General features: G+C 41.5%; 2 protein-coding genes across 3 annotated transcripts; both read right to left on the reverse strand.

Moving 5' to 3' along the window:
- Nucleotides 1-11,721: 11,721 nt before the first annotated feature.
- Nucleotides 11,722-17,418, reverse strand: LOC106917059 (uncharacterized). 2 transcript variants are annotated; one of them, XM_014985743.2, is made up of 5 exons: nt 16,285-16,428; nt 14,748-15,017; nt 13,534-13,613; nt 12,557-13,424; nt 11,722-12,478 (listed from the first exon to the last, which is right to left on the reverse strand). In XM_014985743.2, exons 1-5 carry the CDS (start codon nt 16,426-16,428, stop codon nt 12,242-12,244), a joined length of 1,599 nt encoding a protein of 532 aa, XP_014841229.2. In that variant the 3' UTR covers nt 11,722-12,241. The 2 variants fall into 2 exon arrangements, with proteins under 2 accessions (XP_014841229.2, XP_014841228.2); XM_014985742.2 differs by having other exon boundaries at nt 11,722-13,424; nt 16,285-17,418.
- A 1,658-nt stretch (nt 17,419-19,076) lies between these two features.
- mtcl3b (MTCL family member 3b) lies at nt 19,077-26,500 on the reverse strand. The gene is made up of 7 exons (XM_088002037.1): nt 25,194-26,500; nt 24,158-24,382; nt 23,902-24,060; nt 23,538-23,606; nt 22,539-23,273; nt 19,882-20,544; nt 19,077-19,783 (listed from the first exon to the last, which is right to left on the reverse strand). Exons 1-7 carry the CDS (start codon nt 25,887-25,889, stop codon nt 19,673-19,675), a joined length of 2,658 nt encoding a protein of 885 aa, XP_087858163.1. The 5' UTR covers nt 25,890-26,500; the 3' UTR covers nt 19,077-19,672.
- Between the last annotated feature and the right edge of the window lie 727 nt (nt 26,501-27,227).

The following is a 27,227-nucleotide window of genomic DNA, read 5'->3' on the forward strand; positions in this document are numbered from 1 at the left end:
CATGCTGCTGAATGACTTTTTTTTAAACAAAGTTTCAACAATGAAGCATTCGTTTAAAAACTAGGGTTGCAAAACAAAATCTGAATCGCCAGCTCAGGCCTTTTTAAGATTGGTGATTGGCCAGAAAACTGCCATCAGTGCACCCCTAATAACTAATACATGCTGTATATTAAAAAAAAAATCTGACTTGTGACATTAAATTACATCAACCATGTCCTGTTTATGTCAGGTTGTATTACTAATATTTGTGCTAAATTCCAGAATTATTTTCTAAAATCATTAGTTAAAACACATTAACCATAAGGTTATGGGTTACTGCATAACGCATCTTAATATATGATTAAACGTGAAATGAAAATATTAGTCTCTTAACTCATTTATTGTTTGCTTTGCCACTATCTATCTTTGTGGTGATGTTTGGTAAATGTGCCTGGCCAGAACAAAGCCACGAACATGTCTACTTGGGCATGTTGAGTAGATTCTGTAAGTGAGGAGTCTAAGCTTTCTAATGATATCAAACATATGGAAATAAAAAAAAGTTGTTCTTTACTACCAAGTATTGTGCGCATCAATAACAGTTAGGGCTATTTGTGATTTAGAAGAACAATTCAAAAATAGACTTGAATTGCTTTAACAAACAAAAATCCTTTTCCGCACCATTAAATATAAAAATAATTAACCCATTTCTATCGATGGTATTTATCTATTGTGTTTATTTAATTTTATCATTTTTAATTAAATAAAAATAATAGCTGCTGATGTGCAAGCAGAGCATCACTCATTACCAGTGGTGGGAAGTAACAAAGTACAAGTACTTCGTTACTGTACTTAAGTACAATTTTCGTGTATCTGTACTTAAGTAGATTTAATAATAGGTACTTTCTACTTTTACTCCACAACATTTTACAGTAAGTATCTGTACTTTCTACTTCCCTACATTTCTACAAAACTGTTGCATTACTCGTTACATCCAAGTCGCGTATAGCTTACCTTTCTTTAAGCTTTCCTTCCAAGTGACGCTAAAAGTTGGACGAAGTCCCCACAGTCTGTGAAAGCGAAGCGCTGCTGATTTTACATGTCGCCATATCTTATGATTTTTGCAGCGCTATTATATTTATATTACTGACGATTAGACAGACATCTTCTCCCGCTCAGAGGAACCCACTGCGCATGTCTGGAGCTCCGCGTGCGAGTAAAGGGGGAGGCAACAGACACATAAGTCACGTTATTGCTTGGATTTTACGGCGCCACCTTAAGTCCCCGAACTTCACATTTCAATAGGAAAAAAAGAGCAATGCGACTTGGATGTAACGAGTACATTTTTTTCTGTGTATTTGTACTTTTAATTAAGTAAATTTTTTGAGTACTTTCTCCACCACTGCTCATTACCAAGCAAAGTCTTATAAACAAAGAACAGTTCTCACTAACTGAGACGGTCCTACCACTCACCGCATAGAGCCGTTCAAAGGAATCTAATCGCGAGTGAACTGACACGTCAACACTCAGCAGCTATGACCTGGACTTGTTTTCCTTCCACCGGTATCTGCAGCTTTTCTTTCAAGTGACCCGGTTTTAAGCCAGTTTTCCACCATTATTTTTAACACAATCCATTGGTAAGCTAACTGGCGTCGCAATTTGAGCTAACGTCACGGCAAATAAACGGTCGTTTATATGCAGCATATCGCGGACCACTAGGGGGCGCCTGCGGACCACCAGTGTTCTGGGACCACAGTTTGAGAAAGACTGTTTTATAGATACAATTTCCAGATGTCTGAAGGTGCCACGTTCATCTGTTAAAACAATTGTACACTAATATAAAACAACATGGCAATGTTCAGCCATCATACTGGTCCAGAAGAATCTCTGGGTTCTTTGTCCCAGAGATTAACATGTTTTAGGAAATAATGTGCAAAATAATCCAAGGCTCTTTTTGATATTATCAAGTTGATCAAATGGGTAGGATACCTCTCCAGATATCCTTTATTTTTCTAGAGCAAAGCTGCCGTGTAGGCATACCTGAAATATAAAAAAATGTAGAAAAAAAAGCAGTGGCTTTATCAAGAAAATAAAAAGTATGCTTATGCACAAGTGGATCTTCTAAATGATAAGATTATGGACAATTAGTTCTGAAGTGGTTACACAAAAGTCAATGTTTTGGAGCTACTTTGACAAAGTCCATCTAAATCTTCCAGATTTAATGTGACAGACCTGACCAGTTGTTTGACATCCTCTCCACAGACTGTAAACAATTCGGTCTACAAACTGGACTCAGTTACACCAGGAGGAATGGGCCGAAATTTCATCAAACCATTGAGAGAAGTTTGTTGAAGTGTAACAAAATGGTGGCCCATTTTGTGTTGAAAGACACTGTTCATTAATAAATGTAACATCAAACTGAAGAAAGTCATAAAAACATCTAAAAGTATATTTCCTCTTATTATTATTTTCTTTTGCTTTTATAAAATAATTTTGGTAATTCCATCTATTTATTCTGGTTCATATCTGGAGTAGCTTAAACTTGTCGTTTTCCTAGGTGCTCTGATTTTTGTCCACTAGGCGGAGCTGTTGCACAAAATAACCTTATTCTAAAACCTTTAATCCAAAACTTTTCATCAAGCTCCAGAAAACCAGAGAGAAATTCATTTGTGGACCTTTACATTCACTGTATCCATAGCAGCATATATGTAGGATATAATTCAGTCTAATCGAAATCACATATGCTTGCTTTCATGTGCTCTAAATGTATTGCACAGACTTAAAAATGTCCACAAAGAGATGTAATAGAAAAGTCACAGTTGTCCACTTATATTCACATTAAACTAATGTGATCAGAGAACTTCATGCCCGACATTTTAAGCAAAGCATAGAAACATTCATAGTAGTGATAATTGGATATAATTGGTGAATTAACATGCTACTCCTAAAGCTCCTGAGCTGCAGCTCTCGCCAAGAGAGGGAAACCCCAGGCTGTTTGTCTGCAGTTGGAATGTGAATTGAATTAGAATCATGACTGAATGGGACAGATTTTGGCCAGTGTCTCGCCTGAGTTTCCAAAGACTGTCTGTGTGTTGCACAAAAAGTAACCATAGCAACCACATGTTTGCAGTTTGTAAAAGACACTTTTTCCACATGTATAGCCATCTGATGTTGTTTTTCATGTTCTTTTTTTTCATCACAGGTTCAAAATGAAGACTAATGAGCTGCATGCAGACTTCAGAATGGAAAGTATGGAAAGATGAATGCAGCCATAGATGCAAAGAAGTCTCCAGTAACTTGGAAGACCGTCATTGAGTCAAGAGAAACAGTCAGTCCAGATGTGGCTTCAGGGTACATTTGTCTGTTTTTTCCATCATTACATCTGCAAAACTGCTGTATACCAAATAGCTCATTGCAAAACAAGATAATGTTTCTCTATAATATAAAGTAAAGTGAACAATCATTAAATGAAAAAATAAAATAAAAACTAACAGTTAAAACATGCAGTCTTATAAAAAAGTATTTGCCCTTAGAGATTTCTTTGGTTTAATTCACTGAATGTTTTTTTAGGATGTTTGAGGTCATTGTACAGCATCTCAGTCGGATTTAAGTTCAGTGTTTTGACGAGTCCACTCCAAAACCTCTCTTCTTTTAAACCATTCAGAGGAGGAATTACTTGTGTGCTTCAGATCCTGCTTCCTAATCCACGTGTGCTTGAGCTTTGGGTCGTAAAGTCTGGACATTCTTCAGGATTCTATGCTAGATAGCAAAATTCATGGTTTCATTATGTGTGGAAGAATACGCCAAATCACTACCACCATGTTACTCTTCAGATTGGTGTTCTTTTCACTGAAATGCTTTGTTATCTTCTGAATGAGGATCCACGTCCAGACCACGTCCAGGTCCACTTTTGTCACATTAGCTCTCAAAGTATTTCCGTATAATATCCCAAGGGTTTAGGGTATCAAGATGTTTTGTTTGTTTGTTTTTTATGTGAGATGGGGCTTTGAATTTTCTTTTGGTCAGCAGTGGTTTTGACCTTCAAACTCTCAATTACCAGTCACTCGCTCATATTGTTGAATCTTGAGCTAGCTTAAGATGTGTTCTGTTGTCTAGTCCCTTGATCTGGCTAGCTAGATTAAAATAGCTAGGTAGCACTAGTTAGCTAGACAGTTAGATAACTAGATAGATAGTTAGCTGGATAACCATCTAGGTAATTAGAAAGCTACTTAGGTAGATAGTTCTAGTTAGCTCTAGAGTTACTTAGCTAGCTCTATCTATCTATCTGTCTGGGAGGGAGGAAGGAAGGGTGTATGATCAAAAGATATTTGACAAAGGGAAGGATGAAGGCAGAGGTACGAGCAAAAAAACCCCAAAAAAGAACAACAACATGCTGCACGAAAGTCACAGGCACCCTGACTTCATGCTTTACAACTGACAGGCCCCTTGGTCTGGGCATGCTGTATATGATACGGCCAGACAGACAGAGAGGAGACTATGCTACTATATGTTTTCAGACACATAGCTGCACGTTAAATATGTGCACCATATTATGGCTGAAGACCTCCTGCTGTCCACTCCTTCACACGCCTGGAAACACACACCCTGTCTCCAGCACCTCCACAAATAGTCCCTTCATATGCATCTTTCATCACCCTGAGGCTCATAACTGAGCTTTGTTTATGTGGAGGTTATTTATGACCATTTTTATTGTTGAACATGGACTGGCCGTGTCTGCTGACTTATATGAAGCATTTTTTTTTTCCCCTTTTCTAAATTCAGGCTCATTTTGTTTGTTCAAGACACCCATGTTCAAATATTTCTATTGCATTTTCTTGCAGATTTGCATATTTTAGATTTTATTAATTGTACAGTATTTCTAGCCATAAAACCTTTAGATTCGCAGACAGGGTAGCTCACCGCTGCAGGAGCCAGCAATGACTTCACTCCTACTGTAACTCTCATCGACCTCACACCATTAGAGCCTATCAAGTGACATGTCTTCCTAATCTTGGGGCTACTGAACCATTTATATCAGCAACATATCACATTATTACTATGATGATGCCTAAAATCATAAAGTCCAGGGTAAGTCTTATGTCTAAATACAGCAGAATATAATGATGCAATTTATGAGTTCTCCACCTAGAAGCTTGATGTGCAAGGAAAGTGAAACAAAAGATCCAAAAAGTAGGTGCAGTTTGGTGCATGCACAAACAAAAATATCCACCGCAGCTCTTGATTACAATCATTAAATATCACGACTCTTAATAAATATTGAAATTAGGCGTTTATCAGTATTTTCCTCCCTCTAATTGGAATGGCATTTTGACATATTGCCACATAAAAGCCAACTTCTATCCTTGAAGATGAGTTAATCATGACGTTATACTGTGTTTAGCTGACCTAAATGTTTGTTTTACATCACCAGCCTGCACTGATGTGGGACTTAAATAGTTGTAGTGAATGAGACGTGGCTGAAAGATGGCACCTATGAGCTTGCTGATGCCAGGCAGACTTTTAGTTATGTTCGCATGATCATGATGGGGAACTTTATTCCTGCTCCTGACCTCAGTTTACATGTAGGAAAAGTTTAATGCTGTGGAAAGTAAGTAACACAATATTAATATAACACAAATAACACATTTTACACTCTCATAACTACATAATGGATTGCAACAGACCAGATAATTGGTTTGTTATGATTATAGTCTTCTCTCTTAAACATCTGAACCCTGGCGAACAACAACTATTGGAGTTATTATTATTATTATTCTGTCATGGCTGCGAAAAATTCAAATAAAAATTTATTGGACGGAAGCCTGTAAATGTTTTTGAGGCGGTGCCTCAATCAAAATGCTTCCTTCTGTGTCCACAAGGATTGTGGACATTTCGGTCCGGGCCAATTTCATGAGTCTTTTTTTAAATTAAATTATTATTCTGTGGTTCTGTTGAACCACTTTTCAAAAATACTGTCTGATTTTCATTGGTTAACTTTCCACAAATTTATATTTAATATTACTTTTGTCATTTTCAAGGTTTTCAGTGACCATTGTGGGTTTTTCCATCATTCACGGAGGGATACCAACATGTCCATATGTTTAATTATATGAAAGCATGATCAACATTGGAAAGTCCAGTCATTCTTCAGTTGAGAGAGGAGATGGGCTCTATATCCCAGAATGTGTTATGGCCAAAAAATTGTTTGTGCTGACTCTGAAAAGCCACTAGGAAGGAGCCATTACTTCAAAAATCAGATTATGACATAGGCACTCAGGGACATACACCTTCACTTTGAAGACGGGTCTTCTTGTTATGTGAAATTAAAGTGTTTGGAAATAGCAAGCAACTTTGTATTTGAAGAGAAAATAGGGACGCTTTCAACCCTGCGAGCATTTTGTCTTAGTTCTGAATTATGGGGTGTCGTCATCATTTGGACGGTCGTTTTGGATGAAAAGCTTCAGAACAATCACTTTTTAGGTCTTACAACTGAATTCTAACTGGATTAAGGCCTTCAGTGTTTCAAAATATTATTTATTGATACAATCGTCATCTAAAGAGAAAACCCCTTTCTACATGTTGGCTTTGCTTCCTACACTGGTGTGGAAAATCTTTTTTTTCAGCAATTGTTTTCTTCTTCCAACTCTTAAGGTCGGATTTGTGAAATGAACGCATTAAGTGCCATCTCTCCTTTTCTAATTAGTCCTCTGCATGACCTGCTTGTTAGCTTAGGTGGAGCATGGTAGATCTGTAGATGAGCCTTACACATGTATTCTTCCATTTCCAGATAAATGAGTGCCTTGAGAAAGCTAACCACTGCTACAACGCACTGTAAATTATCTTAACAGGCCTTAGCAGCATTGCTGCGTCCTCTTTAAAGCATGCGTTTATGCACTGAGGAAAACAAGGTCACATGAATGGGCCTCAAGCCAGATGAGGGCCAATGTAGTTGCTCCCAGCTGACCAGTCCACTGAAGCCAATTTGAAATTTGTCATTCGTCACAAGATAAATAGATCCCTATAGTCACCTCTGCCAAGCAACACCGGCTAATCCCACGATAGCGTCGCTCTTGTTTTGAAAGGCGACTCTGGTGGGTTGCCTTTCAGAGATGGGGAAATTTAGACCCTCTTTCTATTTTAATAATGAGCTCCGGAATCCTCTGTGCTTTTGACTCCTTCTCTCCGTACTTAATGTCTCTGCCTCTTGCTCTGCTGCTCTCGCCATGTGCCACTTGAGATGGCTGAGTCAATGGACGGATACTGACGCACTGACAGTTTGGACAGTTGGACGAAGACAGAGGGAGACAAACTGTGACTAACTGTTCCCAATCCAAAGGGACGATTTGTACCTTATAGAATAAACGGGTGCGAGATGGAGTGTGGAGTGGTGGGATTCGATTCTACACGCGGGGTCATGAAAAGTTGACCTGTAGGTTTATAATTCAAGCAAACAAGACCCTCAGCTCATGAACACGTACAGAAGGTATTCTAGAAATGCAGAGTATTTAGGAAGTAAATTAACATGATCAGTAAATGTTTTTGTAGCTTATTTATTTTTCATGTCTTTAAAATACTCTCAATCAAATAAAAGAGGAATACAGTAAACTCTGATGCTTGCAAAAATAAAATACAACGCAGAGATTGTTGTCGTTTTGCGTAGCCCGTGAATGAGGAAGCCCGGGGCAGTGGGATGATAGACGCATACCGCAGCACAAAGTAAACTGACTTATGCAAACATCTCTTGTTGCTAATGGAAAACATTAGGAAACATTATGAAATATAAAAAGAGCAAGTCTTGTAAAGGGAGGTTGTAAAACAGCTCCGTTTCAGGTCGTCCGGACCTCTTAATGCTCAGCTGCCTCAACGAGCAGGGTGGTCCTGTCGCCCCTCTATCCACATTTTTCTGAGACATACACATAAGAAGCGCTTTACTGTCTATTTTGAGTCTGTTGCGGCGGCAACTGACACATGCTGAGGATTTTATCGTAGACTCCATCCAGTCTATTGCTCCTGTGAGACAGTGATGTCTGACATCACGAGAGTGATGGATGGGGGATGAGGGAAGGAATATGTGGCTCCAGAGAACAACTAAAGCAGAGTCAGTTTATTTTCATGCTTCGCAATAATATCCTTTGAGCACAAAGCCACAAAGTTCTGGCTGCATATAGATGTAGATTTGATTTGTAGCAGGTGCAGTGTTTTGTTGTATTAACTTCCAAATATCCTCTAAAATATTACAGCATTCTGCACACGTGTTGACACTCCCATTAAAGATGTGTTCTTCCACCAATAATGATCTGTTTAGTTAGTTTTGACGTTACATGTGTATTCGATTAGCGTATTTTACCTGCCACTATCCCCAATTCCTTCCAGCTCAGTGGTTCTTCACACCTGATCGAAGTGATTGCGTTACCTCATGATGCAAATGCCCCATTTATTTAAGTCAGATGTGTGGCAGGGAATCCCTTAAACATGCAGCGGCCACTGCTTCTGGCCTGTTGCTTTACTCTCCACTTGCAGCCTGACACTAATCAAACACTTGCTCCATGTTTAGTAATCACCTCCCCAGCCTGAATGCTTCTCAGTTCAGTCAACTCCTTGCCAGATCCATCTGCCAAATTCTGTGGTCTGTGTTACCCTCTGGTTCAGTTGCTCACTTGTGTCCTGTAAATTTAAAAACAGTTTTTTCTCAAACCTGCCTGCCTCTTGTTTGTGTTTGGGGCCTCCACAATGTTCACCATTCCACATGGTTTGCATTTATGATAATAGGTGGTGGTTTTTTTTTGAGTGCGGTCACTGTTGTCTCTACCATTTTGATGTGTGACAAAGACACCTTGGCCTTTGTGTCATGTCATAGCTACACCTCAAGGAATTTGGATGCCTTAGACTATCAGGTAATTGATCAACTGTGGTAAAAATTAAAGTATAAATGTAGGAAATTTTAGTAATTATGAGAACTTAAAAACCACACTCATGTACCGGCTCACAAATAATACAAATGATTGAATGTCACACACACTGCTGCTATAGGCATCCAACGCTTCTTTACGGAATGCATAAAATTCTGAAAAGTTGGATTTTTTTTTTCGCCCCCCACCATTCAATAAACTTACTCGAATATCTGTTTTGTCTAAAGTCTTCAGTAAGATTACACTGCAGTAAAAGTGGAATTTATTTTTAATCTTTTTTGTTTTTAAACCTCTTTAACAATGGTGCCGACTCCTGAAGTCAGTAACTGGCATCAATACTTTACAGTGGAACTTCTGTAACCCAGAATGTGTTTGAAAATGGTCTAACTTCACCAGTGTATCAAGTGTATTTCAAATAGATTTATAGTTATTAGACCAGTAGAGAGGGGAGGGTAGATTTAAAGGCTGCGTATCGATCCCATTGGTTCAAATGCTCATAGGACACATAACCCAAGAGGGTGTTCTCAAATGTCTGTGCTGATCCCAGGAAAGCAGCACATTGACACGTAGTTAAGATGCACAGCAACTCATTGAAAAGGGCAGATCAGCACTGTTACTTCAGCCAAAGCCATAAAATGAGCTGAACCAAATAATATTACGGAAGCGCCATAGCGTGTCTGGACTGATAATTGAGAGCACATGCAAGCACAAACATTTAAAAACCAGACATTTTAGTTGATTTAATGCAGTTTTTATTTTTTCCTGGAGTGGATGTGTTGTCTTGGCCTGCTGACGTCAAAGAAGCCATGGCTACGGTTCAGCTGTCTTCTCTTGTTGTGTTGCCCTTCTTCTTCCCTCTGCCGTCCGGCTGTCCAAGCTCTTATGAATAGCCTGTGAAGCAGAGGGACACGCTGTGCCAAGCTCTGCCATCCAGTGTCAGCCTGACCGGATTGTCTCGGACCAGGGAATCAAAGAGAAGAGCGGTAGCTTGAGAAGAGAACGAAGAAGGGGGTGAATAAATGCACATCCTTCAGAATTTACCCAGTTATTGATCTGTTTCACAGTTTGTTTTATGCAGGCAGAGGGGTCAGGACTGATGAGGAGTCCTGGCAGGACATCTCATTAAAATACCAGCGCATGAATTAGGTGTCAAACTGTAAGGAAGGTGGTCATACACACACACAGATTAAACCTAGAATGAGAGAAGACTCCACAGACAGAAAGCAGGCAGAGAGGAAGATCTATGTTGATACTTGTGACAGAATAAATAAAACTTTTACAACCAAAAATAAAAGTAAAACAAATAAAAATCCTTAAGAGTTTCTGAAATCTGAAAATAGTCATTTGAACTCAAAAATTATGTTTTTTTTTGTTTTGTTTTTTTCATTGGCGCAGAGAAATAATGATATCAGAGATAAAGGAAACATGGCTAAAGAGACAGAGAGGCATTGGGGGGGGGGGGGCAAAAAACTCTTCCCCTTCTTTATTTATACCCCCCAAGACAGCAGGCTAAGATTTCTGGCACCAAAACACACGTCACGCTTGCTATTTTGGTCTGAGGTGCTGCATAGCACCAAGAGGTTGGGTGACAGGACTGAGGCATTATGGGGCCAAGGGACTGTTCATCCTCACACAAAGCATTTAAATTACTTTTCACAGTTGAACTACCTCTGTCGGGGTTGAAAATGTGCACCAGACCATGCACACACGTACATTTGTGTATCTGAAGTGGTCGCTCTGTGTGTACAGTAGCAAATAACGGGACAGTTTGTTCCCCATGTGTGCAGATGTGGGAACTCGAGAGCGTGTGAAAGCACGATGCCTCGCCCTGCGGAGAGCAGGAGGTGTCAGGGAGGCCAGAGGTTGTCGAAGCGGTCTTATGAGGCGCGAAACACAGAGCAGGAAAAGTGATCTCTGTCCTCGCAGCACACTGGATACCCCGATAACGACGGGAAGCATAACTGTTGCTGAATAATGACTCTAGGGTGTTGGCGTACTCTGAAGTTTATTCATTGTGACAAATGGTTTTGGAGAATAATCGCTTTAAAAATGCATTGCTAGATGACAGCCCTTGAACTGCACTATATTTTACTTATTTGATTTCAGTTTAATCAAATAATTTTGTCCTTTTATTGTTTAAGAACATATAGAAGTGGAAAAAGTGTGATTAGGGTGAAAGAGTGTTAACACATAAAAATACCAATACCAAACGCTGGAAGGATATTGTGCAGACAATGATTGAAGGCGGGGGGGGAATATTGAAATTCCAAGTTTTCCATCGAAAATTAGCTCCCAAAAGTAGACTAAAATTGTGTGTTTGGCTGAGATCATCTGGCTAACATGTAAGGTTTTATCATAATTAGGTCATTATAAGACATCGATATCACACAAAGCAGCAAATCAGCAACAAGCTAGCTGTTTGAAAGAAAATGGCAGCACATTAAGAGAGCGCCACATAAAAAGTTTTGCAAACTTGTCTAACATGAGGTCATGTTGTGGAGAAGACAGAGGTAAAATAAAGATGTGCTTCTTCCTTTAGAAGTTAAAGATTTGTATTCTTTTATAGTAAAGCTTTTTATTTGGATACATTTCCAAATAAGAAAAAACACCTGAACGCTAAATAAAAAAATATGAAAACATCAAAATACTTTTGCAAACTGCTGTGGATGGACGAAGGCATTTCCAACCACACGAATCTCATCTGCTACGGCAGTGAACACTGCAACGTCTGAGCGTCTGGCCTGCTGGTAGTTGATATGCACAGCATGAACATGCAATAAACCATCAAGGCTGCAAACATAAATGGCACAAGGCAATCCAAAACACGGAATCAGCATTTACTTTAAGCACAGTCATATTTATTACCAAGAAAAATACATGAAAGGCATATTAAAATCAATTGTCACAGCTATTATTTGAACATCTTCAGTATTTTTCATCATACAGTCCAACAACACTTTTCAGCAGTCTACAGGTCGCCTCTTTGTCCCAACTGGATCTCCCTCCGGTAATGAGACGGCATTTGATTCGACGTATCAACCAGAAAAGCTGAAGGCGCGCGCCCTCAAACTGGGGCTGCATGCTAATCCTTCACATAGAAAAACACTTGCATTTTTATACAAAAAAGTGAAATATCTGGGAACAACAAAAGCAAAATTGGTGAAATGTTGATAGAAGTTAGGCACAGAAGAAGTTTAAAGCTGCAGCGTCACCGGTGAATATGGACGTTATGTTTAGAACACATCAGGAGACAGTTTCCCATTTCACTTTAGCACTCATAAAACAGGAGGCCCTTATTATTTACAAAGATGTTGTTGTACAAGGTGATGGGGACAGACGTTATTAGGTGGAAAATGTCACATAATGATAGTTTCTGTCTGAAGAGAGTAGGAAATGGGAGGCCGATGCTTGAGGCCAGGACTAGAGGTGCGAGTAAGAGGGCTGGGGGGCCTGTAGATTGGGCCTGACGGGGCACTGATTCTGGCAGTAGGCGTACGGTTGGCCCATCTGGAAGGAGGTCGCTGGTTGGCGGGGCGTGCGGGACGGGAAAAACTCCTCTTGGGTCTTGCTGGAGACATCTCTGCAGGATTTACCTGGTGGGAAACAGGTGGCTCACGGTTACTCAGAGATCCATTGCTGGCAGAGCTGAAGACATGTGAAGGAGAACCAACCTGCTGTGGCTCTTGTCTGTAAGCCGCGTATGTCGTTCTGGGACTGGAGCTGTACTCATGCTGGATCTCCAGCATGTCCAGCAGTTCAATAAGTCCTTCGTCCCTCAAATAGCCAGAGTCATGTACATCCTGCCTCCTTGGAATCCTGTGAGCTCCAGGAGAAGGACTCGTTGTCCTATAGTCTGTTTTGGGCTCCAGTTGCTGCTTTCTTGCTCTCCCTCCCTCCCTGTCTGCCCCGCTGTTAGCCCGGGGCCGGACCTTCGGGCTCCCTGGTACCTGAGATCTCCCCAGGACCTGTTGGGGAGCAGACTGCGAGCCTTTAGCACTACTGCAGCCTTCTCTCTGATCCTTGAAGTGATGCCGAGCAGAGTCTAATAATGAACCCCGGTCTTGGCTGGGCTCTGTCTCTGCTGTCAGCACATCAGAATTTGCTTGGCATTTCTGGTTAGGCACGCGCATTGGCGCCTTGCTGGCTCCTCCGGTGGCTCCCAGAGCTCTGCGCTGACAGCAAGGAGTGGGACACTTTGCCTCTGGGGATGGTCCCTGATGGGTCACCACCCCGGATTCGGTGAGCGTCTTGCCCTCGTTCTCTTGAAGCATGGCTCCAAACTTCCTAAGAACTGAGGGGCTGCTGCATTTTCTGTCTCCCAGGATCCCTGTAGTGAAGGACTTTTTGTCCAACAAGGGAGACTCGGCTGTCAGGACTGGGAACTGAGAACGTGCTGATGCAGCAGAAGCATCTCTTTGTCCAACAGGGGGCTTCGCACCAGTGTTTTCCTCTCTGTGGGGGGAACCCCTCATGTGAGATACTCGGTTCTTTATGTTTTCAGTTTCCTCAAAAGTGCTCAAATATTGGTCTGGTCCAACCCTGGATTGACAGTAGATAAAAGACAAAACAAAAAGGAACTTTAAAAAAAAAGCAAAATCTAGGCTTGATTCTTCTGTTCACTTAAAATGTCAGTGAAAGAAGCTTCTACCTGTGATTTCCGGATCGTCTTCTGGCCTCATCCTGGAATGCAGAGATGTCCTGGTTCACCTTAACTGTGTCACTGAAATGCTGAAAGAGATTACAAAGTCATTTTAATGTCTGTTCATGGTGTCTTTACCAAATCTCGAGCAGCTCTGGCATCATTCAGCTATGTACAGCTAAAATATTTTGATCTTTAAAGACATATATAGAAATGGTCTCTTTACTAGAATTGACCAATGACTGTCCATCCAGATAGAGCTACAGGAGAGCAACTCAGGCATCCTGAGGTGCTTACAGGTTAAGAGGAACTTGTGTTTCCTCCAGGCTGTTTTAGGCACAGAAAACCTCCAAAGGCAGATGAGCAACGACTAGCCGGTAGGACAATCCAAAATCGGACATTTCTTTGATTAGTAGGTGCACCGTGCAAAAACATTCTTTGGTGTGGAAGTTGTTACTCAAAGAAGAGGAAGATTACTACTTTCAGTATGAGTGAGGTATCGATAATAAATGTGAGAAGCTATTGAGGAATAAACTGTTTTTTGAAATATTTTACAACTTCTTAAGATTCATCTAGACTGCAAGAGTGAGCAAGATGTGATCTGTTTTATCTATTTGAGCTTTCAACATTTGTCACGTTGAAAATGTTAACATTTTTAAGGGAATGACACACGCTGACTACTCCTTTAGTAATGCTAGCCCTGCTAACTGTGCTAATTACTTTGACATCAGTTTTGAATGTCACTTCCTTAATAATTTTATATTGGTTTTGAAATAGTAAAGCAATATTTCACATGGGCTGCTTTCTCTCACAATCTCACTTTACAAGTAATATTAAGAATCAATCATCACGTCGAACAAACACCTGTATGATTTTAGTTCCTAAATCGAAATCTCCTAAAACTGGTCAGAGCAGTTAAAAGCTTTACAAAAAAACAGGGATGGGAAATTGATCATTAAATTCTGACTGGAGAATTTCTACTGATGTCCAGTGGGAACAGAGAGTCTTATCATTTCACCCTTATTACCCACTACTCAGTTATGTGTCTACAAAGTGCACTGGGCTACATGAGAAACTAAACTTCGCCGTGTAAGCACTGTTCAGGGAACTGAAATCAATACATTCCTGTCAGAACCACAGCTCCGGCTCACAGGACGTCCCACCTATCTTGTTTCTGCTGATGCCAGCAGAACGAGGCACGAGGGGTCAAGGAATCTACTCACCACGTGGCGAGCTCTGTTGTTCTTCCGGCTCGTTTTATTCCCCTTCTCCAGATAATCCTGCAGCAAGTCTCCGATCTCTGAGACCCCGTTGGAGCGGCAGCAACCGTAGACGTGTCCGTCATGACCTCTGACGTGATTCCCGCCGCGGGAACCAGGCACAAACAGGACATTGCCGTGTTGCCTCTGCTCACAATCAGATGGGTCGCCGTTTTTCTGGCTGTCACCAGGGATGTCGCTGGCTCCTCTGCGGGCCTGAACTTCGTTGTACAGCTTGAAAACAAAACAGGAAGAGGAGATCATATAGATCAATGTAGAAACGCTGCTGTTTCTGCATTGATTTGACCTATTTTCCACTGTTGTAACTAACAGATATTATGCAAAATCTGCCCAACCTATATTTGTAATCAACATGTGCTTTTCCACTTTGAAGAAGCATCTGTCTGATACCTCGCTCAAGATCCACTTTCAGGCTATGTGTATAAGTGACAGAGAGGCTGAATGTGTCCCGCAGGTCTGTCAGCACAACCCAGTTTAATTAGCTTGTTAACATTTGTCTGTACTGCTGCTCCAACGAGGTCACGGGGTCGAGTCAGTCTGTGCGCTGCCAACTGTTTAATGCGGAGCGTACACACACTTTGCACCAATTACCGCTCCCTGGGGAGACAATCAGGAAGTACCCCTAGTACAGAGGGGTAATATTAAGCTTGTTTATTGTCTTCCTGTAAAATTTCAGATTTATTTTCGTGCGGGTGAGTTCAGGGGGCTGAGAAGGCTGATGTAAATAGCGTAAAGATTGCTGCGTTTATGAATGCAAGTTATCTTTTTTTCCGTTTTCATAGTATGGTCATTTTAATAAAATACCAGAGAAAATTTTGTTGAGGCCAAAATTTTCAATGCCTGAAAGAGTCAATGAGTCTCAATGCTGCCCCTCCCGCACTTAGTGCTGCACACTGCCAGTCAGCTGTTTGAAAGGAGAACACTTCCTTTTTTTCCAAACAAAGAAGAAAAAAAAAAAACATTGGTTGTTCAGTAACATTTTGTGAACGAAAATAAACAGACAGTCATGGTACTGGAACCAAAGAAGCGCCGCCTACGTTTCTTATCAAGGTAACACCGCTTGATTAATTAACGTGCCTAAAAGTTCAATTTTTGGTTCAGAAAGCTCCTGACAATCTTTGCTTACTTTTGTTTATTCCACATTTTTGCTTAACTATGTTCAAAATCCAAATAACAGTGAATACAAATTATAGATAGCGTCATTTAACTGTCATAATCGGTCAATAAATACAGATAGATTATTTTTGTGGAAGTACTATCACAACGATGTTCTGGTTTTTCTCAGGGTTATCATACCACAAGAATCTCATATTGGCCAAAATCTACCTGTGACACTAGTATTTTATATTCTCTGTCTGCATCACTTTTTTTTTTTAAAGTAAATCGCAACATGACAATTGAGATTACCAGGAGCCCATTTGGATTATGTGTAAACTGATTTTCCACTCTGACACTGGATGTGTTTCCCATCGATTCTTACCTCTTCTATTTTTCTCTGGATGTCCTGCAGCTGATCCTCCCACTCCTGCATCTCGGAGTCAAAGTTGTCGGCGGTGTCGGGCCTCTCCTGCCCCCACACCCGGCCGCCGCGTTCCAGCCCCAGCTCCAGATCGATGGCTGCCATGACGCAGGCCGTTCGATAACCCTGAGGCTCTGTTGAATAGCTGCTTCCGCCCCTCCTTCTTCTGCTTTGCTCTCTTCCGTTCAGAGGTCGCAGCTGGGGTGGCAGTTAGGTAACCGATGGGACTGATGACCTGAAATAACTAAAAAGGACAAACGCATGAAAGAAAATTAGATTTCAAGATAACGCAAAACAATCTAGGTTGCGTGTCTATTTTTAACAGTAATATTTAAGGAAGATCGAGACTTTGCTTCAACAGTTTGACTATTTATTCTGTTTCAAATATTCACAGCCCCACAGTTTCGGCATTCTCCTTCAAAATCCACTGTACCGCTGCAGCACGTGTGCCGACAAGTGTTACAAGACGGATCTTTATCAAGCATTTGACCTCCAGCCTCCCTCTTCAACACTCACTACATTCAGGAATCAGAACACTCCGACTACGCAACGAGATGCTCGGAACATGACCAAGATGTTAAAGGTCGATTCTGGGTTTCAAAGTTAGACATTCAAATATCTTCCTATACATTTTCTAGAATATTAGACTTTAAGCTTCCTAATTAAATCCACCAATATCTGAAAAGTTTTTTTTTTTTTTTTTTTTAAATCTTAGCAGCATAAAAGAAATTAGGAGGGGAAGGGTTTTCGTTGTTGTTGCCATAATTCAGAATGACAAGCATCCCTGTAGAAAGTGCCTGAATGTACTAGCCATTTCCCTCCCACCTGTGATGTAAGAGTGGAGATATTAATAATCCTGTAACTATGCATAGTAAGGTGACTCAATGTCCTGTGGACAGAGACAATCTATGCCTGGACCAGGGAAGTTTATTTAAAAAAATCAAGTACATGGCTTATAACCTAGCATAAATATGTAAAACTGGTTAAAATCCTGTTTCTTTCCTCTTTTTTCCAAGTTCAGACTATAAAGTTATAAAGTACATGTTTAACATCTCCAGAAGTGAAGACACCTGCCTTTTAGTCTCAATGAACCCAGCAGCTCTTACCTTAACTCTACACAGAAATGCTCCCTGTCTTGCAGTAAATATTCCCTCCGCTCTGATCCCTGTCCTCTCCAGCACTTTCACTCCCCACGTTGCAGAGCTGTAAAGTCCCCTCTCTCCGCGTCGCTGCCCTTCTCTTATGCCCCGCTCTGTTACGTAAAGCACAGCAACACTCGATTTAAAGGGTCCCCTTCCTCAGAGTTAAGACCCGAGGTTTGAGCTAAAGGGTAAACATCTTCTGTTCCAGCTGGGGTCCCCGGGCTTTATACCACCAGCCCAGCGCGCGCCAATCGGAGTCGGGATCAAATGTCATAATGTCAAATTTATTCAAGCATTCGAAGTCTCATTGGGACGACTGTCGTCACCAGCATCCCGGCTATAATTACCGGGGCACACAGAGAGAGGGAAAGTGTTTACATAGCTATTTCAGCTGCCGCTGCTGTCTCGGCCAATGGGCTCCTCTGTTGCTACTCCGCTTATAGGAGGCCTGGGCAGATTTCATCTTGTGACCTGACCGTGCTGCAAATCATTTTTCCAAAGGAAGCCAAATGGGTGTGGGTGACACAGTGAGTAATAATGTGTCACAGTCAATAATATCTTTATTGAACACAGTCACGGAAAGGAGACTGTTGGGTGGATGTGTGGCATGGTTGGCATATTTTAAGGTCATCCTTTGAATTCTTCAAACTTCCGATGTGATTTGTTGTTCTTTTGCACTTAGGCTTAATTAGTTCCTAGAGCATATAGGAAAAAAAAAAAAAAAAAAAATATATATATATATATATATAGTATATACATTTGTCAAGCCGCAACAACAAATTTCAAATAATTTTAATGGATTTTATGTCATAAATTGTTTTGTATTAATAACCACCAACACCTAACATAATGCCCTTAAATGAAAAAATAAGTTTACCATAAGAAGTTCTGACAAACGAGACCAAAATTCAACTTTATTCCCTAAGTAAAGCCTAAATGCCAAATTCCTTATATGGAGGACAATTAATACCAAAACCATCCTGGCCAATGATTCTAAAAATACACCCAAAGCTACAATGTGACGGTTTAGATCAACCCAAATATGTGCTAGAATGGCTAGGATCCAATTGAGAATTTGTGCAAAGACTTCACAGATGCTCATCAACTAAATAAGACCAAATGGGGCTAATTAAAAAATGCACACAGTTTTCAGATTTTTATTTGAAAAAAAAGAAAGTATAATTGTCTTTAAGCTTAACATATTGTCATGAGCTTTGTTTTGACAACATGTGGAAAATGTCAGCGTATGAATACTGTGCATGTATTTATGAAAATTACACCATCACTGACAACCGTAGCACCAAATCAGAGTTCTGTTGGCAACTTTAGCATCGCCTGACAAAAACAGCCCACGTTTGACCTATCAGTTGTCCCTCTAGTGTAAACGCCCTTGGATCCTCTCCCCACCTGTTCTCTAATATGATAAATCATCATTTGCCTTGGCGGAAGAACAAACAAACACACTTTGTCATTACTTTACCTTCAGGAAACGATAGCAGGATGGTAGGGCAAGGTTTCTGGAAAACAAAGAGAATTTTGGATTCACAGCATGTTAAAGATAAAAAATTGTTTTTTAATCACGTCAAGGACAAACTGTGGTCACGTCTTTTGTTTCGGAAGATCACAATTAGACAAAGATATCTTCAGTAACCACAAAATGCAGCTTTCTAAGGTGATAGTGAATAAAACTATTCAAACTAACTGCATTTTAAAAGGTAATTACATCTTAAAACTAATAATTTATAGTGCTAATTAGTTCACAGGTGCTAAATAATATAACTGGAAACTGACGTTTGTGTTTACAAACCAGCTTACATTTGTCAGATATTAAGATTTAAGCGTAAAAAAACAACAAAAGCAGAAGAAATCCCAATCATTCCTTAAGGCGCGTGCCAGTCAGGCAGTAACCATGACAACTATGAATGTCCCAGAATGAATTCATGAAAAAAAAAAAAAAAAAGATAAACACTCACCTTCTGTAGAGAAGGACGCTGATTGTGATCTGTTATGATATTAGAGACTCCAGTTGTTGAAGCCGGTTAATGAGCGGAAAGGGTGGGCGCTGAGCTTTTTCTGTGCTTTAGATTACCATGGCAACAAATAAGGAGGTTTTTTTTTTTTTGAAGGAGAGTGGGAGGGGATGGAAGAAAAATGAAATCAACATAGCAAACACAAACAGGGATGATTTGAACATAGGATGGCTTATATCACAGAACAAAGAACAGAGTAAACAGGAAGACTAGTTTAAAGATAGTGGCATAAGAGAGGGATGAGAATAAGACGAGTATAAGGATGAGCAAAATGATTGGTTGGAACATCTGAGGAAAACATAGCAGGTGAGAAAAAGAAGAAAAGTCAGTACTCTGTTTAGGACTTCTGAAAAGCCGTCATGAAGCTGAAAGACTTTAACTCTCACCGACAGCGGCTCCTCTGCCTCTCTGTCCTCGAGCCTTGGCACCTCCAGTCTGTCAATGAAAGCTTGTAGCTCTTTTCGGAAGGCCTTCATCTGGGCGTTAATGCGATAAAGTAGTTCATGTTCCCTGATCCTGCTCCCGTCGTCCTCTCCGCCCTCCTCCCCCGCCCTCCTGAACATCAAATCGCCATTGGAAACGTACACCCTTGCCTCGGAGATGATGGTGGCCGTGTCGGCAATGAGCCTGTCGATGGTGCGCACCAGCCTCTCCGCTTCCACGCGGATGTCAATCAGCTGTTGCCTGTCGCGGAGGTTACAGCGGCCGCCAGGGAGGAAGCGAGCCAAGGCAGAGGAGGCGGAGCCCTCCGGACCCGGCGGGGTGTGGAGGCCCCTCGTGGGCGTCATGCATCGGCTGCTGCCGTTGTTGTTTCTCACCTCGTCCGAGTCGCTTTCCCCGCCCACGGGGCCCTCCCGTTTGCGATGAGGAGGGAGCAAGCGGGACGAGGTGGAGTCCTCGTCGCTCTCGCGGCGGCCGCTCGCCGCCCCGCCCGCGTCGCTTTCTGCGTCGCTGTCTCGTGGGCTGGGCCGCAGAGAGAGATGGGAAGCCAGGTCGTAGCGTTGCATGTTGGAGAGGAGCACACGGTTCTCATACTGAAGCTGCATTACCTGAAGGAAAAGGGAGGGGCAGCAGTGAGACGGAAACTTGTATGCCTTTCACAAACAAAATTACACAGATCATGAAACCAGTTAGGATTCATTTTTATCCAACTTCATGTAGGAAATTACCAAATTATCCTGAGTTATTGTCTTAACAATTAGTTCTGATTTGTGTTTGGTGTAGATCTTATAGAAAATAACACAGCCAGATATGTTTGTAGAGCAAATCTGTCACTGACACTGCATGGCAACCCAACCCACTCAACCCACTGAGTAGACAAGGCAGGACACACACACTGCATCACATTTAACAAAGGCTGTTATCCAGAAGGTGTCCAGAGGGTGTGTTGGTGGGGGCAAATGATAATCTTGTGGTGACACACACTCTTAAACCAAAAGTCATGACAGAATTTCAAGAATGTATTTTAAACAGTTATATGGTGAAATGTAAGCAGTGCTAGGAGACAGAGCCTGATTGTTGTGGGGCAAAAAGAGGAGGACCTAATTGCAAGTAAGTAAATAAATAATATATTTGTGGACTTTTCTGGCTAATTATTTCAGTTAAGTGGTGGTAATAAAATTGTTGACCTTAAGTATAAAAGAAGGTGAAGCCATCCTGAGCTGTTCCAAAGCAAACTCACAGTGTTAGAATTTTTTGTGTTATCATTCTTACATTTATAACATCAAACATTTATTATTACTTTAGATTCATTAACCCAACATTATATTGTTATAGATTATTGTGATTCTTAATTTAAAGTGTTCTAACTTCCTTCTGTGTGTATAAGCTGAACAGGAGGCCCCATCTGCCTGTTCGTCTTCATGTGAAACAGTTAACTGTTTGTTTCCCAGACCTTAAATTATGTTTCCACAGGTGCCTCCTTATCAACCGGAATACTCCCTACCTTAGAAACTGCCTGTGTGCAGAAGGAGTTTGTTTCTCCCGTCTTGCTTTCCTATCCTCCTTCCTACCCTCCTACGAGCTCAAACTGGAAGTATTCAGAACGCGGTGGGCAGCTCGCTGCAGCGGTCCGCTGCGTCTTCTTTCATGAAAGCTTGGTAAGAACTCACATAAGTTGTCTGCGGTTCATTTTACATAGGTTGTCGAAAAATACCTATCACACAGTGATGCACAGTACGACAGCACTTCTGTCCTGCTTACAACGCCTGCTAAATGCGTACACAGTCTGTTTCTTTAAACCAGTCATATAATGCCCAAAACAGGAATTACCTGATGTGAAAAAATATAAAAACTTTTATTTTGTAGGGTGTGATGCTCTTATTTTGACAGTCCAAATTATTGTCAATTTAGGAGCATCAAGTTTTATGAGTTTCATTTGTAATTTATCACCAATGACAAAAAAAACCCCTAACATTTTCACTTTTCTGCAAAATTCAGCAACTGCCACAAAGTATAACTCAGATTTTTAGTTTAGTGTTGAATGTCTGTTTTATAGTATATGTACCACCAATGACAAAAAAAAAAGAAAAACACATTTTCACTTTCCTGCCAAATTCACCACCTGCACAATTCTTGTTATGTAGTATTTCAAAGGAGCAGAAGAAATGGAGGAAGTCAATGTAAGACAACATGTTAGTGAAGCCCCACATGCCACTGGCAGCATTTAGGCTAACATTAGCGTTTTGGCTAATTTTCACTTATACACTATTTTTAATACAGTGAATGGAGTAAGTCCATGTTACTCAACATGCTTCTGATGCTCCACATGTTATTGAGTACATTGTACCTTACTTTAGCATTGATGCTAATTTTTAGCATCAGAAGTTCGTGTTTCAACCGACAGGCACACTTTGGCAGGCCCCGTTTAAATTTCTTCAGAAATTTTCTAGTTTTGTTTCCTTCAACTTTGCATGTTGGCCAATCACACAACATCTCATTACCCTACTCTGTAGTTTGTGGTTGTAATGTGACTTAATAAATGTAAATGTTAAAGGTTATTATCTTATTATAAGTACAGAAAACAGATATTAAAATTTCAGACCTTGCCACTGAGATCATTGATCTGCAGCCTTGCAGCTTTCAGCTCCTCTTGCAGATTTTCTGATTTGGCTCCATCGGGCGTTGCACTTCCTGAACCCCCTCCACCGTGCCTGGCTCCTCCCTCGTGGGTCCCGGCCTTGAAACGCAATTTGTTCAACTCTGCTGTCACCCTCTTGTTCTGCTCCTCAGCATCAGCCAGGTTTCTCCTCAGGAGCTCGGCCTCGTCTTCCACCAGCTGCAGCTGCTGTCGGAGCTCGGTCAGATCATCGCCCAGACCTCGTCCCACGCCCGACCCACCCGTCGCTCCGCGCCCAGAGCTCCCGGCACCATCCCCGTCACCGCGGAGGTCATCCAGCTCAGCCCTCAGACCTCGGTTCTCAACCTGGTTGGAAAGACGGAGACCAACTTGAAAAGATTCCAGAAATTTTCCCTCAAAAAAGCTTCTCACTGCATTGTCTGGTCTTACCTCCAACTCTACTATCTTCCTCCCCAGGATGTTGGCCTCCTCCTCCACCAACCGAAGCCGCAGCTTCAGCTCTGACTCGCGGGTGGTGGGCGGACCCCCGGCCTCCCCTTTGGGATGGGTACTGTCCAGTTCTCCGTAGAAGGAGCGATACTTCTGCAGCTCTTGCTCCAGGCGGTCCTTTTCCTTGTCGATCTTGGCCGCCTTCTTCCTCATAAGCACGGCTTCCTCTTTGATGAAAGCTAGCTGGCACTTCAGGTCGTCGTTCTCCTCCTGAGAGAGGAAAAAAGAAAATCAGTCTCTGCAAAAATCTGCAAAGACTCAAAGACTTAAGATTAAAGTGAAGATTCTGAGCCGCAGCCCGTCAGCCAAGAGATTGGGCCAAAAAGATTTTTAACTTTCACTAAGTCTCTGCAATTGCTTGAGCACTCTTGTCTACATATAAATGACATAGTTGATTGTAGAAAAATGATTGGTTCAAAACATGGAGATACTTTGACATGAATAGAATTCCAGCTGTTAATGAGAGCTTCTGACCTCAGTCGGAGTCTGTGTTGGCTTCTTGTCAGCCTTCTGGACGTCTTTGCTTCCCCTTCGCTTCTGAGACTAAGAGAGAGACAGGACAAAGGACAATTTAGGCTTTCATGCTTTTTTTTCGACAGCATATGAAGAGGTACAGTGCCAACTCAAAGTAGTTTACAAATAAATGTTTTCAAATAAAAAAAAATCATAAAAGCCATAGAACCACATTTTGAAGCATTTACAGCTGCAGGTCCTTTAGAGGTATGCCTCTATACCGGCTTTTCAGATGTGGAGACATCGATTTTTGTTGCTCAATTTTCTTTACGAGATAGCTTAAGCTCAGTCTGCATTTAGTCTTTGCTGCCATCCATGTCCTCACCTCTTTGGTTTTGTCAAGTTCATTCTGTAGAGCCTGTTTGGTCACCTCCACCTCTATGAGCTTCTGTCTCAGTTTTTCATTCTCCTCCTCTGTCTTCGTCCGTTTCTCCTCCACCTTCTCCAGCTCGTGGTGCAGCCGCACCGACACGTCCTTCGCCACCTGCAACAGAATTAGCAGCAGGACTAGTAACTCCGTCAAATGCTTTGCCACGACAGCGTCAGAGGAGGATTGATGAGTTTTGACCGTCGGCTTCCACCTTCAGGTCCTGCTCCAGGCTCCTCAGCAGCTCTTCATCAATCTCTCCCGTCTGGGCGTAGCGCAGCCTCTTCCTCTCGGCTTTGCGCAGTCGATACTGCAGGATCCGGCAGTTTTTATTGGCCCGCTCTAACTCACGCCTCATTTCCTGCAGCTGGCATGTGTCTTCCTCATAGAAGGTGTCTCGCATCTCGTCCATCTCGGCCCTCATCTCCTCGATCTCACACTGGCAAGAATCACACCAAAGATCAGCAGATGGGTCATTAAAGTAGAAGAGCATGCTTCGCTGTAGTGTTTCTTTGCAAGGCTTACTTTAAATAACCTTTTAAACGATCTCTTTCTTTTTCATTCATGAACTTTTATTTGCCACTATACTTTGCTTTCTTCTTTTTTTGATCCCTGACTGTTAGTACTATTAATAATACTATTAGTAGAATGTATTTAATATGCATTTTTATTTAAAGTTTTGTTGTGACTACCAGGATCATGTCAATATGCTCTTTACTCACCAGACATTTGGCACCAATATGCTTCCACTTTAATTCATAGTTTATATATTTTTTTCTTATGCATGACGTTTTCATGGTGCTTTCCACCACAAAACACACGCGCGCGCACACACGCACGAACACACCCACACGCACACACAAAACACTGTAGTGAAAATAAAATGTTTTAGAGCCAAATAATTTAAGCTCCCAGTTTGTAATTTCTTTAACAGATTTACAGATTTTTCCAACATCTACCATATTTAATATATTAAATCCTGGATTGTGACTATCTGATTAGTTCACTCTAAAGACAAAACAGTATTGATCCAGGTGAATCAATATCAGTACAAGCTAATGAATAACATGTTTTCCCCTCCGTATGGACTGTAGAGCTTAGCCTCCTCCTCCGAAGAATAATCAACAGGCTAAATGATTGATTTCCCATCTTTCAATAACAACGCCAGAATACATACTATTTTACTCTGCTTTTTGTCTCTCATATTTTATAACTGTTAACAAAGAATCATCCAGTGATTAAGCATAAACCTTGAGATCATCATTTTCCTCCAGCAGCCTCTCTATCTCCTCTTCCAGGGCCTGGTCCTGCTGTGTCACGGACGCCTCCTCAGTCTCCCCCGCAGCCGGATCCGGCGCTCCCTGCGCGGCCTCCACCCCAGCAGCGCCCTCCGTTTTGGTCTGCATCTTCACGCTTCTCCTTTTCAGTCTCCTGTGCGGATGAGAGTGAATCGGCTCAACCTGAAAGCATCCTTCTCTCCGCCAGCCCGAGTCGAGGCCCGCTCCGCAGCCCCCGGCGGCGCCGCTTCTCGTCTCCCGCTGCCCGCTTTCCTCCTTTCTCCTCAGAGGAGAGGATTTGTTGGGCAGGATTTGTTGGTCAGCGAGGTGTTTGAAGCGGGGTGTGCCTGTGGCAGAGCGGCAACCCGGTGGTGCTGGTGAATCTACTCTGGCAGCATCCGCCCTGTTCGGCGTGAGATCAGCCTCAGCACCAACTGGTTGGACAGCTGCTCCGCCGAGCCTTTCGGGCTCCCCCTCTCGGCCGTCCGCGGATCTGGTTTTCCCCGCCGCGGTGTCTCTGCCTCTTTCCACCCTCAGGCAGGACCTGGACCTGTTCGGATGTTTGGCAGCACGCTTGCTCGCTCCATCTTGAGCTCCGCTCCGTCCCCATGAGCTTTTACCAGCTGTTAATGTTGTGGAAGGATCTGCAGCGCCACTGGCGGCTGGCATAATTTGCGCTGCTACTTAAATCAATTCCACACATCCCCCAAATTTATAATATAAACAATCAAAAATGCATTGAATTGCTATATATAATGTAGAAAGTAGAAATGTTAACGTTTAATGAATAAAGTTTCAACTTGCATAAAGACGCCACTAGATGCCGCTTTTCTCCAGTAGTGTCCAAATGCATCTCTCGTTAAAAAAATAAAAAAAAAATGTCTACAGAAAAGATTTCCACCAAAAATTGACTTTCCAGATAGAACATCAACTCCACAAAAATACGAAAGAAGTTTAGCCGCTCGCCTTTTCCCTTTTGGCTGGACTTTCGGATCTCCGCAGAACCAAACTGAGGTCACCACCAGGCACCACAAGGGACCATGGCCATGACGTCAGAGCGGACGTCAAACCAGGAAGCAACTTCAACATACAAATTCAAAAATACTTTATTAATCCCAAAGGGTAATTAAATAACACAACATGTATCATCACTAATAACATTTCGCACTTTACAGCTATGTTGTCTCCTAAATGTCCAGGGTTGTTCATGTAGATTTCTTTTAAGAACACAAATTAGACAGGTGAGAAAGCCTGTACATCATGTAGTTGGTCCTCATTGCATTCACTCTAAGTCTGATTGATCATAAAAAAAGAAAAGGAAAACGTATAGCACTTTGCAAAAATTATTCACGTAAACGTTTCGTTTTTGTCATTACACCTACACGTTTTATTGTGTTCATGGGAATTTCATATGTAAGTTGAACAAACGGCTGTTAGGTGGAAATAAATGTTTTTCAATCAATCAATTTGTATTTTGCTTCATCTGATATGAAGGACCAAAACTGACAATATCTTTAGCCTGATCAGTAATATTGTGATGGTTGAGGGATTCTTAATGGTATGTTGCAGATTAAGTTGACAACGGAAACATTTTAAAATAAAAAACAATGTTATAGCCACATTACGAGGAAGTCTACAGACTAGAGTAGACAGTTGTTCAACAGACAGTCGCTGGGACCCTACAATATTAATCTGTGAAATATATATCTATATCTATATCTATATATATCTATATCTATATATATCTATATCTATATATATATATATATATATATATATATATATATATATATATATATATATATATATATAATAAAAAAATAAATTCCCTTCTCACCCTCCGTGGGTGGTCTCTTTCATCCTCTGAGCTTGGGTCCTCTACCAGAGGCCTGGGAGCTTGAGGGTTCTGCGCAGTATCTTGGCTGTGCCTAGAACTGCACATTTCTGGACTGAGATGTCTGATGTTGTTCCTGGGATCTGTTTGAGCCACTGCTCCAGTTTGGGGGT

This window comes from Poecilia mexicana, unplaced genomic scaffold (genome assembly GCF_051168715.1).
Source record: "Poecilia mexicana isolate PSO_F unplaced genomic scaffold, ASM5116871v1 scaffold_21, whole genome shotgun sequence".
NCBI classification, from domain to species: domain Eukaryota; kingdom Metazoa; phylum Chordata; class Actinopteri; order Cyprinodontiformes; family Poeciliidae; genus Poecilia; species Poecilia mexicana.